Source organism: Macaca nemestrina, chromosome 2, assembly GCF_043159975.1.
Source record: "Macaca nemestrina isolate mMacNem1 chromosome 2, mMacNem.hap1, whole genome shotgun sequence".
In the NCBI taxonomy this organism is placed as follows: Eukaryota; Metazoa; Chordata; class Mammalia; order Primates; family Cercopithecidae; genus Macaca; species Macaca nemestrina.
Genome location: NC_092126.1, coordinates 143,478,221 through 143,496,268, shown reverse-complemented (window position 1 = coordinate 143,496,268; position 18,048 = coordinate 143,478,221). Strand labels below are relative to the sequence as shown.

General features: G+C 42.6%; 1 protein-coding gene across 1 annotated transcript in view; it reads right to left on the bottom strand.

Moving 5' to 3' along the window:
• LOC105477623 (inositol 1,4,5-trisphosphate receptor type 1) overlaps window positions 1-18,048 on the bottom strand; it is a 356,056-nt gene that overhangs the window by 122,446 nt on the left and 215,562 nt on the right. Inside the window, exons 38-42 of the mRNA XM_071092119.1 lie at window positions 17,658-17,806; window positions 16,264-16,375; window positions 10,734-10,766; window positions 2,629-2,664; window positions 1,036-1,083 (exon numbers count right to left, since the gene is read on the bottom strand). Coding sequence (XP_070948220.1) covers window positions 1,036-1,083; window positions 2,629-2,664; window positions 10,734-10,766; window positions 16,264-16,375; window positions 17,658-17,806 — 378 coding nt within the window. The remainder of the gene's footprint in view (window positions 1-1,035; window positions 1,084-2,628; window positions 2,665-10,733; window positions 10,767-16,263; window positions 16,376-17,657; window positions 17,807-18,048) is intronic.

The window sequence follows — 18,048 nt, the reverse complement described above, 5'->3', positions numbered from 1 at the left end:
AACACATCTACCCCTTGGCCAAGGAATTCCTCTTCTAGGAATTTATTCAAAGATGCACACATTCATTCATTTCTTCATCAAAGGAAAAAATGATGAACCACCTGCCAATTTGGGGAATTTCAGGCAGCTGTTAACTTTCAAAGATTTTCAAAACAAATGCTCAGATACGGTATTTAATAACAAAACAGGGTACAAAAGTTGTATACTTAGAATAATCCCAATGACAATGCAAATGTGCCTGTGTCTGTTAGCACATGTGCTCATGTGTATAAAAAAATGGGTAGAAGGAAATATTAAAACATTAGTGGGGCTGGGCATGGTGGCACACACCTGTAATCCCAGCACTTTGGGAGGCCGAGGCAAGGGGATTGCTTGAACCCAGGAGTTTGAGACCTGCCTGAGAAACATAGCAAGACTCTGTCTCTACAAAAATAAAAAATAAAAGAAAACTAGCTGGGCATGGTGCCTACGGTCCCAGCTACTCGGGAGTCTGAAGCAGGAGGATCTCGAGCCCAGGAGGTTGAGGCTGCAGTGAGCTGAGATCGCACCACTACATTCCAGCCTAAGCAACAGAGTGATATCTGTCTCTAAAAAACCACCCAAATAACAAAAACATTAGTGGCTCTTGTGGCTAGGTAATATAATTATGAACTTTTTTCCATTATTGTTATTATAAATTATCTATAATGGTCATCAGCCATTACAGTTTTTCTTTCTTTCTTTTTTTTTTTTTTTTTTTTTTTTTTTTAACATTTCACCTAAATAGAAAGCCACCACAGAAAAGAAAAAAGGACATGAAAAGCTTAGTTGGTCATTATTTGGAGGCCAGCTGGTTACAGTGCTCTGATCAGGTAGACAACAGGCAGAACCACTATTTAGTTTCATTTATATACATGGCTGTGATTGCTCTTGAGTCAATTAGTGCTTTAACAGTATCAACAACAAAAGCTGCCTCTCAATCACAGTGTGTGGTTGATGGATGTGTGATGGTCATTGATCATTAGCTCCCAATACCCAAGACTCAAGACTACGTACCCTTTTATGGTCTTCCAGCTGCCGCAGGGGTGGACTTGGTTCAAGCTCCTGCTAGGCATGCAGAAATTCCATTTTAAGTACAACACTAAGGAGACACTACCATCTGCAGCATCAGTCACACATAAAATACGTTGAGAGTTCATATATAGACAAGAGTTACACAAAAGGAGAATAGGTCTAGATTTTTGTTTTTCCCCCGAATATCCATGCTCGATTACTTTAGATGCTGCTTAATGACTGTTCCATACCCCCGACCCTAATGCACTGTTTAAAATGGGCAGACATAGGACTTTTTGGCCAACATAATTTATTGCAAAGACCATGAAGAAGAAGTTCTATATTATATGCTGTGACATTAACCCAAAAAGGGTTGTAATTCAAGGTTCAATCGGGCAGGTTCTTATGATTCATACATGCATCATTGCACAGCACATGCATAAGGACATCAAGACACACGCCTCTGAGCAGACACAGACATGGGACCACGGCTCTCCCCGCCCCACGAGTACACAAGTCTTGTAACAAAACTGTTAACAGAATGAGGAGCTCCGATTAGGATATTAAACACTGATCATTAGAAAACACAGACATACAACTTCGCTATTCAATCATTTGTTCATGTTTCATTTTTAAGGCTTCTTTCAAATGAAGTACACTTCATTCTAGCTTGAACTACAGTGATTTTGGAATAGTTTCTGAAATTAAATTTTGATACTTGGAAATATGTCTCCCCAAAAAGCTTCTCTATGATCTTACACACCTTAGGAAATGTTAGTCCCTCATTTAGTAGGTTTAGTTAGTAGCAAGAAGGATTTTTTTTTTTTTAACTGCATTGTAGGCTGGGCGCAGAGGCTCATGCCTGTAATTCCAGCACTTTCAGAGGCTGAGGCGGGCGGATCACCTGAGGTCAGGAGTTTTGAGACCAGGCTGGCCAACATGGGGAAACCCCATCTCTACTAAGAATATGAAAATTAGCCGAGCGTTGTTGCACATGCCTGTAATCCCAGCTACTCAGGAGGCTGAGGCAGGAGATTCGCTTGAACCCAGGAGGCAGAGGTTGCAGTGAGCCAAGGTTGTGCCACTGCACTCCAGCCTGGGCGACAGCAGGACTTTGTCTCAAAAAATAAAAAGATTTTAAAAAGTGCATACTAAAATTACAAGTTTATTAGCAGCTTTTTCTACAATTATAAATATTCTTTATTATTAATTTAGAATAACTTCAAAACTGCATCATCTCTGCACAGGACCCAAAGTCAATTTTGTATAACAGCAGAAATTGTTATACAAACATCCGCACATGTCTCAACTAAACGTCTCATGATTAAGATGGTTCTGAGTGAGAACTTTCAAAGAACCACATCCTGGCACCTGGAGGATGCTCAGTTTGGATCCAGCTCCTCAGGACTTTCTTTCTACACTGAGAGCCACATCCACGACAGCAATGATCTGTTTGCAGCCAGCCTAGAGACCTCCCTCCTACATCTACCACTGGGACAGACTCTTTGTCACAACAATTCAGACACCCAACCAGGACAACCGAGAGGCACCCATATTTGCTGGCACTGGCACTACAAATATAGGCAGGCAACACACCTCGGTGGCGTTCTCAGAATCCGGAGCGGGAGGAAGCTAGTTGGGAGTAAAACGAAGTACGTTAGTCATGGCACTTGCATCTTGTGGGCCACAGAGAAGTCCAGAGACCAACACGCAAGGACAAAACATGGAAGGAAGGATCAGAGATGAGGCAACCCTGCTGGATCACCGGCCGAAGGGGGCTTCAGCAATCAAGGTGACCAGATACCTTCAAATCAAACTGAATGTGGTTGTGCTGGAGGAGACAATTGACCTGCAATGGGGGAACACATCAAAAATAAGAACGAAACAAAAACGTCTACCACTAACCAAGAAGGACTGATGCTTTAAAACAAAGCAAGTAAAAGGAAGAACCACTGCACATCCGTGTCTCGGTCCACAGAGACAGGGAAAGCAATAGTATGCGTGTCCATGGAGGCTCTCAGGGGAGCAGGGGTAGTGATGAAAGCAGGGGCCCAAGGCTAGGGAAAGTTCCGCATGCCACATGTCTCCTGTGGGTTTAGGCTTTCTCCCATGTCTCTCCGTTCTCCACATCCTGTCCTACAGCAGGAAAGAAGACCTAGGCTCCAGCTTGGGCTTCGGGGGTACAGCCTCCCTGCTCCAGTGTCTCTGGGAGAAACAATGTCTCCTGCACTCACAGTGACTATGGACATGAGTTTCCCACCCCATGCATTTCCCTTGGGGGCTTCATGGTCTGGGTTTCCTGGCCCCATCCCAGCCATGCCACACAGATACCACCCTCCCCCTTGATTTCACAATTTCCAACCCATGGATGAGCAACAAAAGGATGCCTCGAAAGGACATGCAGGTGAGGGGGAAGGGATGAGAGGGCAAAGAGGGGCTACACAAAGATATGCCTGGAGAAAAGTCTACCACTCCGTCTGCAGACAGTGCCGTGAATCTGCCCTCCAAAAGGACATGTGCCTGGAGCAGACAAGAGATGTCAGATGGAACTGCCAGACCCCACCTGGACATCTCGGGACCAAAGTCACACACCAGCGGTGTGACTGGTGTGAGGTGTAGTCTGAGGCCACGGGACAAACCCAAGGCTCATGCTGCAACTGTGTGACCTTGGCCTCTAACAGAGCTCCAGCACATTCATCTCAGGGCCAGAAGGTGGCTGTCGGGTGGCGGGCCAGGGCTGGTGTTGAAAGCATGAGAGCAGTGACACTGTGAAATCTGGTGGTGTCTTCATTCAGCTCCACGCTACCCCTTTGGTAGTTTGATCACCAAGAGAGAAGAAAGCCTCTTAATATAGGGCTGCGATATTATGTAATCTAATGATTTCTGTCTTCTATTTCCCAATAGAGAAAACAAAAGAAAGATCCAGGGGATTAAACTACTTCGGCAAAGACAACAAGGGTTGCTCACTCAATTCTGGACAGATGACCTTTCATGCGTGAGCCCAACTCCACTAATCATAGGGAGAAAACTTGCCTCTGAAGCATGCAGTCTCCTGTTCGGGGTGGGGAGGGACAGTGCTGGTGGTAGGAAGGACTTGAGTAGGGGAGAAAAGTAAAAGCAGAGCACAGGTAAAGGTATTTTCAAAATGATAGAAAGATCACAATCCAAGAATGCATTTTTAACTCTACCCTTACATTCTGTACGCTAAAGAATTAAAACTGTGTAAACATTTTTGCTATCTTCCCTTAGTGCAAAACGAACATACGAGAAAAAGCAGAATTAAAGCAATTTCCCATGCATTTTAGAGCAGACAGAGATATAGACAGAAGTATTATATTCTACTATTTGCATGGACAACCCTCCCACTACAGCATCCTTTATACTGATCCAATATGATCCGAACAAAAGGATTATAGGCATGGATTCACCATAGGAATGCACACAGCTACCCTCTTACCCCTTTGCCAATCAAAACAAAAGCTAAAGAAAATAAAGATGGAACTCATGTGTCGTTTGTTTGAACTCTCTTGCCTGTGCTCTCTTTGTCCAGAGAAGCATCTCGAATTCTTTCAGAATAGAAATAGGTAGTATATATCTATTTCTTAATCACTCGGCAGGGATTATGTTTTATGATTGTACTGACACTCTATTTCCTCTGTTAAACTGCTGTCATGCTTGTTCTAAAATTAGTTTAATTAATTCTTAAAACAAAAATTAAATGTAAATTAATAACTGTCTTTTTTCCCTTGAAAATTTTATGAAGCCGTTTGAGAAACAGAGGATACTGTGCAGCTTCAAGAATTACGTCTAACCAGAAAAACACTTTTAAATGTGATCTCTTTATGGAATAGGTTGGAAAACCCCAGAGCGCTGCATGAGCATCCTGTGACTATGGCTCATCCAGGGTTTAGCTCTGGCGCTCTGTGTGGCCCTGAGCCAGTCACTGAACGTCTCTGGGCATTCAGCTCCTGACCTATTCAAGGAGGACAAAGCAAATATTCTTTTTCTGTGTGTTTGTTTCTGAGACGGAGTCTTGCTCTGTCGCCCAGGCTGAAGTGCTGTGGCATGATCTTGGCGCACTGCAACCTCCACCTCCAGGGTTCAAGCAATTCTCCTGCCTCAGCCTCCTGAGTAGCGGGGATTACAGGCATGCGCCACCACACCCAGCTAATTTTGTATTTTTAGTAGAGACGCAGTTTCACCGTGTTGGCCAGGCTGATCTGGAACTCCTGACCTCAAGTGATCCGCCCACCTCAGGCTCCCAAAGTGCTGGGATTACAGGTGTGAGTCACTGCGCATGGCTGCAAATATTCTTTAGGATTCCTTCTAGCTAAAATACTAATTAATCCTTGGTTTATTTTCAGTAAACTTCATTTCACAATATCTAGCTGGCAAGTTCCCTGAATAATCCAACCCGCTGGGACATAAAATGTTTCCAGGCATGGAAAGGGCCAGGCCACACGTGGTATCTAAGTTGGTAAAACCACCAATAGCCTATACTAGCACTTCCTCTTATAAGAATGTTGGCTATGTTTCCTTGAGGATAAGGTTATTTTACAGCAATAAGCTGTAATTTCAATAAATATAAGCACATTAATAGGATATGTATGTTCAAATAAGATCTTTATAAATACAATGTATAATACCCCAAGCAAAAGATAATGTTTAATAAGTGAATAAATGGAATTATATTTTTATTGTCACTATTTTTTTTTTTTTTACATGAAAGGTGAAGCCCTCATTGAACATGTATTCACGAGGAATGTTTTGAGGGCATGGGCTGTCTGAAATTCCCATGTTCTGTATTCCTGCTTAGTCCCAGGACCAGTCACTACATTCAGGTGCTGGCACCTCCAGTCAAAGCCAGTCAACAGGTGATTCATAGCGATCTGATGTGGTCTGGTTTTGAGCTTAGAAACCAACTAGTGCCCCCTACTGCCTCTTCATATTTACTCTGCAATCTTAAGTCTTCCCAGTGTTTTTAGGCAAGGTGAGCAAAACCTAACAATAGAAAAATAACTCCCAATGACTGGCTTTGAAATAGAAATTCAAACTGCATCTCAAGTCTCTGAATCTTAAGTGTCCTTCCTGCATGAGGCCATGAATCAGGCCCTCATTATGGTACCTTGGGTAGTAACTGAATATATGCATATACGACACGGATCTACTCACTTGCAACACATAATGTACCTAGCATTTTATCAAGGAACGAGTTTCTACTATAAATGAAGAAAATTATACTTTATCATTCTTAAATGAAAAGGAGCACACAGACTTCCTAAGGTGACTATTTCTGGTGTTTGCACAATTGCAAGCACCCACATCCATCCATCCGCTTCATGTGTGCCTATCACAGACCAGCACAGATCGCGGCCTGCAAACACCCTTTGTTTTCTACTGCCCTCAGCAGGAATCCCCCTCCTACCCTGGGGTTTCTAGAATTTTCCTTTGAAATGGGATGTCTCTTTCTATGACTACCCTGATAGAAACTGAATGCAATTCAAAAAATGTAACTGTATCACAGATCTAGTTATCAGCAAATCAAAGACAATTTGTATCTCCAGCTCCTTGAATCAGTCTTCAGAGTTCCTTTCCACTCACTCACAACCTCAGAGGAGACCAACAAACAAATAGCGAACAGGCTTGCAAATATGTTTGCTGGGTCCGGTCCTGCATGAGCCTCTGAAAACCCACACCAAGAAAACAGAAAGCTTTAAAGAAAATTGAGCTAAAATAGAAGTTATCTAGCATTTCAGTAGAGCAACTTTAAGTCTTCCTATCTGCTGAGACAACTATCTTTACTAACTGTATTTGTTTTTAGAAACAGAACTAAGCAAAAATTATTTAGCTCCAACAATGTGGTTTCACCTACATTTTATAGAACGAGCTCATCGGAAGTCAATAGCAAAGTTCATTTTTTAAAAACACATTCTGACATGACCAAATTATACAACTTCAGTCATTATGGAATAATCTCAGTGATATACATATATATATATATATATCTCCACTGATTCTGCAATAGCTTCTGTATGTTCTGAGTTGAGTTTGCTCTGTGGTTGCCAGTGTCTAACAGTAAACAGCCCTACTGCATTTATTGGCAATTACTGCTGAAGGTCACACATCAGCAGTGAGCCTAAATTCCAGGAAAAAAAGCAGCTCTTATGTAACTGCTGCCTGAACGCTGGCAGGTACCCAACCCAGCAGTTCACAGCAATGTACAAAAGTAGGACACCTCCACCCTGGGTTGGGCGTCATGAGAACGCCCCCTGAAGGTGAAATTTAATCATTCTGTGTTTCTCCCTTTCCCCCCTCTCTGAATTTTACAATGGCATCTTTTGCCTGCAGAAGCAGCTCAAGGTAGAAGTTGAGGAGTTAACATATGCAGGCTGCAGCTGCCCTGAGTAGCTGGAATGTGAATTTAGCTTTTTTGTTGCAATGCAGGAGGGCAAAGTTGCTAGCTAGCACCAATGGCTCCAGAGATTCCACAGTTCCAAGGAGGCAGTGATTCAATGGGAATCACATCTCAAAAATGTAGAAACAGACACATCCATTGAACTACAGTACACGCTTTCTAAACACACCAATCCTTTCTACAGACACGTCTATGAAAACTAGGCGGATTACTGTTCTGCTCACCACCTCGGGAGTACTTCGCCAGAACTCTCTGTTTGATTAGCGCAGCGCTTTCAAGCTTAGGAAAGTAATTCACATGATTACCTGTTGGGGCCACTCACCTGTCATCACCTGATCTCCTAAGCTGCTACCTGGCCTCCCTGCTTAGGTAGAAGTCCCCGGATTCCATGAGCTTCTCCTTTCTAATGTGTCTCATGGTTGAGAGCTGTCATCTTGCACGAACCTATATTATTATCCGTTTGCCCCCACAAAACTGTAATCTCCAGAATGGCAGACACTGTGCCCATTTGGGGCACCACTGAATCCAAATCCCCTGGACGTAACAGGCACTCAAATATTAGTCATATAAACCATTGTCTTTAGCACCAGCTGGTAACTGTTTCAAGCCAAGAATGGCTAGAGGAGAGAACTTTCTGGGGTGATGGAAACATTCTGTATCTTGATTTAGGTGGTGGCCACACTGGTGTACACATGTATAACAATTCGTCCAGCTCTGAGCGGAAGGTACACCAACACAAGGAATTTCCCTCTCTCCTCCACCCCATCTGTCCCCCGACCCCAGCCCCAAGGGATTAAGAAAAATCAGGGGGTAAGGAAGGAGACTCTGCTTCTTTGTTTGCCAAAAAGCAAACAACCCTTCCTTTTCCTGGTTTCAAACAAAATTTTATTCTAGAAGGCAGCGGGGAAGACCCCATACCATGCACTTTTCTTGCAGGAAATCTACACCTCTGTCCTCATTTCACCCTGTTTTCTCAGAGCACGGACAGGGCCTCAGTAGGCATTGTGCTTTTTTTCAAGTCATTAATTGCACATCAAGTGGCCTTTATGATCAAAGCGTGGTGGCCCTTCCTCAATGGGCTGCTGGGCAGGCCCTACACAGCCTTGGGGCTATTCCCCACCACATTTAGACTTTGGAGCATGGGTGTGCAGTTCAGATGTGAGGCCCTGCCCTCATCCTGGGCCAGCATGAACTCTCATTAAGCTTCTGCAGACCTCCAGCTGTGGGCTGCAGGTTTCCAGGAGTACACACCGGCAAACGGCTTGGTGGGGGAGAAACCACGGGAGCTGCGGTAGCTTCCAGAACAGCATCAACGACAAAGGCCAAGGAGGCATCTCTGCTGAGAGGGCCAGATCCACCAGCCTGAGGGGCTGGGGACAGGGCATCAGTGTCCCGGCACTGACGGTTGCCAGGGGAACAACGCAGAGGGGGATCCACAGTTGCTTCTTCAGGGAATTTTCAAAGAATCTGAGTGGCTGCCAGAACATTCCTCTTTTATAAACAGACAGTATTCTATTTCCTAGAGTATAATTATAAACACACCTGCTCCAACTGTGGAATCTTTCCATAAGCGAGCAATAAACTCCCAGCCAGGAGACCCAAGTTCTATCTTGAGCAAGCAAACACATCAACTGATTACTATGGTGCAAAACAGTGTATTAATAACACCACAGACTCTGATTGGGGAAGGTTTTCCTTTCCCGACTTAATTTGTACTTAAGCAAATAGAAACTCTACCTCAATATTTCAGGGGGAAAATTTACATCAGTGAGGCATTTACAACACTATGTAGAAACAAGAGTCTTAAAGGGTGCCAACACCAAATTCAGCATAGAAGTGATTTTTCTGGCATACAAATAACCCGGAAGAAGGAATGCTAAACAGGAAATGGCAAAATTCCCTGCAGTTATAGCAGTTAATTAAGTTGGTGCATTCCCTTTTGTTTTTCTCACCTTCCAGTCTTCCCAGAAGGCATGGCCCTCTCAACTGCTCCTGTCTAATTAAGGAAAAGTCTGTGTTTATGGAATTTACTGTGGCAGAACGGTAAGCACATCGGGAAAGCCAGTCATGTGTTTGTCCTGATTTAGTCACTGTCTAGCTGTGTGAGCTAGGACCAGCCACTGAGCCTCTCTGAGCCCCGTTCCTGAAGTAACTCTACAAATTCAACATAACTACTCACGCTGCTTTCTGTTTCAAACCTGTAATTCAAACTCTCCTTAGAGATATCTGAACCATTTCTTAGTATTCCTGAAATTACAGTGTATTAATTACAGTAGATACTACAGTAGACAGCATGTTCTATTTGGTAGCTCCATCTCATCTAAAGGCATTTGTTGCTCTGGCAAAAGAAGAAACAGAGATCTGAAGTAGGTCAGAGAAGTGACTTTTAAAAGACAAATTAAGTTTTAGTCCAGTTTGTTTGATTTGCCAACCAATTAAACCCTCTCAATTATGTACATGAATTCCTCAAATTAAATTTTTCCGGTAGCATTTACCTAGCATGTATCACAACCTAAAAATATAGCAAAGGATATTGAAAAAATGGACAAAACAGAAAACATTCAAGAGGCCCCCAAATCCCAAACAAAATGACCACTAATCAGTCTCCAGGGTAATTCTGGGTAAGGGAAACTAGCTTGATACATAAGTGCAGAAGCCACTGGATGATATTCAATTTCTGGATCTATACATAGTTTTCCTAGAAGAGAAGGCATGGATACAGTACATTTCTAACCTCGCCGGTGAGCCTGCGGATGGAAAGTCTCAACTAGCACGTAGGAATTCACATTGCACTTAAAAAAAGTTGTATATGAACTCTCACACTCAATACTGTTCAATACATAGACCAAGAGAGTAATGAGTTTTCCTTTTTCACTACTTTCAGATTATACCAATGCTGTTGTATCTTTTGGCATCAGATGCTTTACTTACAGATAGAGAAAAGTTCTTTAGGTCAATTTCAAAACTGACTTTCAGAGATAGGTTAATGGCCAGCGTCAACCACCAATTCAGTTGAGATTTTAGACAGCGAACAATTAAAATCTTATCACAGTTTAGAAAGTCTTTATCTAGACTTAGATGAGATCTCCAAGGACTAATGGCAAACAAACTCATGGGAAATGCTAACACAGACACAACAGACTCCACTCACTCCCAGAGGGCACACCACACAAAGCCAGATACTCTGACGCTATGAGACTAGAGGAAGGATCACAGGGCTAACTGGGAGGGTGTCACAGAAACACCACCATGAGACATGAAAAACAAAAAACAACAAAATTAGGACCTCAGCATTATCCAATTCATCAATGGAAATTAGCTGGAAAAGAAAAAAGGGGAGAGAGAAAGAAGAAAATGTTAGGAAAGGAAATACAAGCCAGCCAAGTTTACAGACTTTACTCTTATTGCTGCTTTCTCCTTAGAGCCTTGCCAGACGGGTAACCATCCTAAGAGGCTTGGGCACTGAGGACATGGCCAGAGCTCACAGTGACATCTGCTCGGGACCAAAACGGACACGATGCTGCCATACTTTATTCACATGTCAGGCATCAGACCTCACAGGTCACTTAACCACGTGTGCAGACAGCCCTGCGCTTGCTTGTGGACATGAAAACTTGAACCGAGCTGGGAGCAAGGGCAAATTCCCCAATGTTTTTTCCACAGAGGGTGGGAAAGAGTAGAGTGAAAGACTAGAGTAGAATTAGCCCAGTTTAAAAGAAAATTCTTTCCTTAGCCTCATTTTATGACTCAGTGGGGGGACAGAAGCTCAAACAGTACCAGCTGTAACTTCAGCAGCTAATAAGACCAGCATATTCCCCAGCCTGGTCCTGTGGATGATTAAAGGAAACTACATTCCCTCTAGGATGATTAGTGCCAACTCAAGTGGTAATAGTGACATGGGATTTATCAGCATCGTGTCCAAGAAAAACAAAAGCACAAGAGAAGTATCACAGTTATGCTTGTTTAAGGATAGATGGATGATACTCAACTGATTTTTTATTAGGCTTTGTTAACATTGAGTATACTTTGCAAATTTAAGTTGCTGTCAAAAACACTAGTAGCTGGAAATGTTAATACTTTACTCACCTGCAGCAAAGACGCTTTGGTAATTAATAGGAGACTGACAATGTAGGAAATGAAAGCCCAGGCATTACCTGAGGTCATATACTTTCTAGTACTAAAACAGCTCCTACTATTCAGAAGGGAAACAGATTTTAAATACATTCTGAGATATCCTTTTACATTAATTCCTGGCCTCTGAATTTCTTTCCAAAGCTCTTTGAGTAATAACTTAAGTCAACAGCAGTTTAATAATAAAAACCTACAGTAAACAAAATCAGTTATTAATAATACATAAAATAACTATGTTTCCTTCTCAAGCCAGGTCTAGGGGCTTGAAGATTTTCTGAGTTAGAGAGTGATTCAGATTAAATTTTAGAGATATTTAGCTGTAGGAGATTATTTTCTTTTCAACACAGACATGGTTTAAATTGTAGATTAAAAGCAGAGATTAGTAGGCATTGCACACAGAGTATTTGTAAAGTCCTGATATAATTTTAAAGTTTATTAACTTTGAATACCCAGGATAGAAAGACACTATAAGCATCATGCAAAAATATATTGCATCATTATCTTGGTGATAGTTTTAATATTTATTTTATATTTAACACTCTCTGAGAAGTATATGCATTGGTGGTCCTCTGAATTATAGGGACATAAGAATTAAAGATGATTTTTTTTATTCCTAAGTGGTCATGATTAAAATCTCTGGCCATCTTCTTCAGTCAGCCCCTACCTTTCATCATACGTGATAATTTGTTGTTGTTGTTGTTGTTGTTTTGAGATGGAGTCTTGCTCTGTCACCCAGGCTGGAGCACAATGGCGCAGTCTTGGCTCACTACAACCTCCACCTCCTGGGTTCAAGTGATTCTCCTGCCTCAGCCTCCCAAGAAGCTGGGATTATAGGAGTGTGGCACCACGTCAGACTAATTTTTGTATTTTTAGTAGAGATGGGGCTTCTCCATGTTGGCCAGGCTGGTCTCAAACTCCTGACCTCAGGTGATCCACCCGCCTCGGCCTCCCAAAGTGCTGGGATTACAGGCATGAGGCACTGTGCCCGGCCATGAAAGTTCTTGAACAGGTACTTCTTGGGGGCACTGGACCCAGACAAGTGAACCAACCACTTGCTACTCACTAGCCTGATTCCTCTGTGTGGGAACTGATCAAAACTACAGATTTTGGAAGATCTTGGGACAATCACACTTTGTAAACTCACTTGTCATCTACTGGAGAGTGTTTTCAACAGTGTGAAAAATCAGCAAGAGCTGAAGACTAGATGTTTAAGTTTTGACACATTTAATGCTCTCAGGGCTAATGCCCACTATTGTTTACCTAATCGTGTAACATAATGGAAACTTAGAGGTTCAAACTGTAGGTAGACCTCAAAACACTCAAATGGTGTCCATCTGTTCACTGATAATGCAATGGTGAAGAGCTAGGACTCTAGGATCAGACTGTTTGGGTTTGAACGCCAGGTTTCCTTGTTATTAACTATGTAACCCCGGGCAAATTCTGGAGCTCTCTGAGCCTATGTTTTCTCTTCCTTGCGTATAAAATAGTTAATGACAATAGTGGTATCTATCTCTGAGGCTGAACTGAGATAAGGTAGATGTGTTTAGTATAATGGCTAGCACATGACAAGAGGTCGATCCATGTTATCATTGTTACTTATGACATAATCTAGGAAACGAGTGAATATCCATGACTTTTAAAAAGTGTAGGTCAGTCTTACAGTGATTCTATCATGTTTTAGTCTATTTGGTAATATGGGTGACAGTTCTTCATGGCTTTTTTCCCCAAGGCAGGGAGATCCATACAGGCACGCCAATGTTTTTGAACAGGATAATAAAGAATGATGTCAACTTTCTTTTTCATCTGTGACCTTGACTAAGTACTCAAGTTGAATGAAATAGTAAAGATGGGAAAAGGTACCTACGTCTCATCATCTTTAAGGATTATTGCTTAGAAAAAAGGCAAGAAAACCCGGCCCACACATGGTGCACACCACCTCAGGGGAGGCTGGAGAGGACACTGCACAGGGATTCGGGAAACCCAGACTCTAGTCTTGCTCTCATATAGACTTCACACGTGACCTCAGGCAGTCTCTCAGCTCTGAGCCCCAGCCTCCTCGTATGCACAGGGAGAGTTGGAAGAGGCCATGCCAGGGCCCCTCCAGATCCGATTCTCTGGCTGTGAAGGCTCAGGAGGGGGCAGAGAAGCAGAACAATTCTGGACATTACCAAGGAGGTGTCAGTCATGGGACAAGCTCCATAAGAGGCCACTCATCAGCAAACGGGGATGGGAGGAGGGATACGGCCTCTACACTCACCGTGGTGTCGTCCTCAGCACTCAGGCCAAAGAACACCTCATTTATTATACTGACTCAAGCGAACTGGTTTGCTTGAGAAAGGTTAGTTCTTTGGCTCCGGGTTATTTCTGCCCTTGAAAAAGTTGGCCTGCCCTGTGCGTCATGCTTCTTTAGTCAAACGGGGCAGCCAGTAAACCATCAAAAAGCATCTTCAAAAAGCCTTAGTGAGACAGACAAAGTGAATACCAGCTACCAGGTCAGAAGACAGAAATACTTTAGTGTCCCTTGTTCTCCTTCTCTCTCTTTTGAAGTTCAATTAATAGGAATGTTTAAGTAGCATTTCCCGGTAGTCAAGCATTGGGCCAGCAGCACTGCAAGTCTGGCAGGTTTAGAGTGGCTAACGTGGATTTCTAGAGCATCTTCCTTGGTTTCATGGCATTTTCCATGCTGGCCTATAGTTTGCTCATGTTCATGGAGGGGAATGACAGCCCTAACCAGACTGGAAAGAAATGCCATCTCTCTCCAAGCCTCTCTGCTTAGGTGTGACTAATTTCTTCAGCAGCTGAAAAGGATTTAACTAGACCCCAGGAATCTCTATGAAACTGTGATATAATTTACTCTTTCCAAGTGATCTCCTTTGAGCGTCCTCTCAACCCTATGCCCTTTCTTTCTCCATGAGCTTTATAACATGCATTACGATATTTCTCATGTGGCATCCCCTGGGGCCTGGGATGCTCTCCCCGTTGGCACTAACGGGTAGGGGCAGGGAGCAGGGCAGCACACTTTCCATATGGCCTCAAAGACCCGGACATACTTGTCTGCCATGCAATCGAGACTCAGGAAACTCCAGGACAATGATTCTACTTTCCAGGTTATAAAAAGACAACTGCAAGGAACTGCATGTATAATCACAACTTGTAACAGTCACTAGAATAGAGGCACCAAAGTTTACTTTAAATACCTCGGTTATAGAAAGAAATAGATATTCCAAATAAGAGAAATTTGTGGTCTCCAGATTTGAAAAATCAGGTTTTAGGCCCATGGATGCAAAAATACTCACTCAGCTTTGGTGGATTTAACTTTTTTTATGGAGAGCAAGTTTCTGTAACTAGATTCATATTTTATAAATGTTTCTGAAAACTAACTTTAAGAGAAATGATGATCTTGTGAAATAAACAGTTATTATTTATCTGTCCGGTAAGTGTATTCTCTGCCATCAGCCTTCCCCCGACCCCCCGCCTTTTTTTTCTTTTCTTGTTTTTAAGAGCAAGACCTACTAGGTGCCTATACAGGTATGAACAGGCCATCCCAGCACTTCTCACCTTACCAGGGGTCTTCACTTCTATCATTTATATTTATAAACTCTTGTCTGGCAGGTTTTCTCTGCAAAATTCCTACTGAGTTACAGAAACCTATGTTCTAATTAGTTTCTAAAAATGTAATGGAGATTTCTAGTCACGGAATTGCTTGTTGCTTATAGATTATGCCCCATGGTTATAAACTAAGAAACCACAAAATCTGTTTTCTGTTTTCTTATCCAAGGAGTCTCACTAGTAACATTGCTCTAATATTAATGAGAGAGAGGTTAGAAAGCAACATTCCTGCAGACATTTATACTTGCGACAATCTGGTTGTCACCATCCATTTTGACAAGGCAGGCTGATTTAACTATCAAGGCTTCTTCCTAGAGCTGAAAAAATGACTTACTGGGTATTTTGATAAGTCGGTGATATCAGCATATTCACCTACTCAGAAATTGTTGCTAAGCATAGCTGGCTGACCATTAGTGAACGTTATTACCTTCAAATGAAAATGGGTGAGACTTAAATTCATGCCCATGATTTGTTGCTGGGGGCTGAAAGGAAAGGGAATGGGATTGTTTCTGTCCTGCTCTGCCCAACATTAGAGGTGTAAGGAATGGAGCTGGTATATCCTTGCTCACTGAATATACTAAGAACAATCAGGTCACGGGACTGTCCATTTCCCAATCTCCCTCAGCAGTGGTGACGTGTATGCCTGCCTTAATTGCAGTTAGAAGTGGAGGGCGTTTCTTGGTGCACTGAAAGGATTGTGCAACATCTCATCTGAACGAGGCAAGTAAACCTACAGGTATGCTTAGCTGAAACCTAAAAATCAGAAACACATACTTTGATACACAAGAGGCATTTGCTTCTCACTGGGAATTTAAATAGATGGAAAATCTTGTTATTATCACTTCTCTGACATTAGATTATGTGGCAAGCAGCCTATGAGAGACGACTAAGTATTTTTGACTTTTAAAAGAGAGAGTCATATGATTTAGCTCCCTTTAAGGGCTGGATAAGCAGCTTTTTTTTTTTTTTTTTTTTTTTTTAAGTCAGTAATGCCCGAGCTAAGGTGGGCTTTTAAAGGTCCCTCCCTTCAATTTCATAGCAAAATCTGGTTTGATCATGAAAACAAAATGCAATACCTTTTCTCCATAGCCTCTATCTTTGGTCATCATTTCCCTCAGGGTCTGGAGGACCTTAATGCAGAGCTTCTCCTCATTTTCTTCTAGCAGCTGTTTTGTATGCTTTATTAACCTGAATGGGGGGAAAGCCATGGATTACGTCCTTGAAGCTAACTTTAAATTAAAAACACTTCACAAGCAATTTATTTTAACTAGTCCGTTAATGAACAAATATTTATTAAGAGCTCTCAGGTTAAACATACTTCAGGGCATTCCCTGAACTGAGAACAGCCAGTTAGCGACTGTGTCTCAATAGCGACACCTGCTGGTAAGTCACAGCAAACAGGCTCACTGAGCAGGAGTCAGCCACATACAATGGAGAGATTATATGGACAGAAGAACCGAGACAGAGGTCCATTCAGACCTGCTCGTATATAAAGCGTGGCTATTTATCCACTGAGAATTGCCGGTAAAATGGGTCAAATATGCCAACACTGTAAAAAAAGAAACAACTCATGAGGACGATGGTTGAGGCCAATACACACAGTTCCCTTATGCACAAGCTTGTCCTTAGAGGGGTCCAGAAAAGTAAGAAACTCATAGGCAGAGTCCAGCCCCAAGCTAAACAAACAACTAATCTCAGGGTAAAAAAATTTTTTTTTTTTTTTTTTTTTTTTTGAGACAGGTTCTTATTCTGTTGCCCAGGCTGGAGTGCAGTAGCATGATCTTGGCTCATTGTAGCCTCTGCCTCCTGGGTTCAAGTGATTCCCCTGCCTCAGCCACAGAGTAGCTGGGATTACAGGAGCCCACCACCATGCTTGGCTAATTTTTGTATTTTTAGTCAAGATGGGGTTTCACCATGTTGACCAGGCTGGTCTTGAACTCCTGACCTCAGGTGATCCACCAGCCTCCGCCTCCTAAAGTGCTGGGATTACAGGCACGAGCCACTGTGCCTGGCCTTAAGGCAAAAATCTAATGGAGATTTCTAACCATGGGTCTGCTTGTTGCTTACAGATTACGCATAAGGCATAAACTAAGAAATTAAAAAACTGTTAGGAAAAGATGGTGAGGTCACGATAGGTCTGAGATTTCTGAGGGCTGAGGGGTCATGGCTTTTTTATGTCTGTACCACAGCACACAGTGGGTGCACCGTAATGAACGAATGAATGGGCATGCAGTTAAAATAAGAACTTCTCACCAAAAAACAAAGCAAAACAAAACAAAACGAAAAAGTGTCAGTAAGCAGGATTTAATAGACAAACTTACTTTGGGGAGGTCAGAACAGGACTTTAGCACATGACCTTGCATTCATCAAAGTTAAAAAACAGGACAACGTCTCCTTCTTCGGGAACAAAAGCTTTGTGAGGTCATCAAGGTTCTGGCAAATGAACACCCCAGAGAGAGAGGCCGCTTACTTGCAAATGAAACCGCCACTTTCACATTTCCTTCTGGCATCTGTGTTCTCTGGGAAAAGCAGCTCGGGTCTGTGGAGAACATCCACGAGCACAGATAACTCTGCCTGCACCAGGGGCCTGAGACGGTCCTCCAGCGCGGAGACGATGTCCTAAAACGGAAACACAGCCTCAGTCAATGGCTCAGGCAGACACTGACCACAGGAGGGTGAGGACACTGATTTCTCTAAAACACTGATGCACGGGTAGGCTAGGTTAGAGTAACTTTAGTATCGTCTGGCATCTCAAATTATTAGATAGTGCCCAATGGTTACCTGAAACATTAGCCCCTGATGCGGAAAACAAAGTAAAAACAAGTCAACTTTCCCACCACCCCTTCTTTCAAGATGGCCTT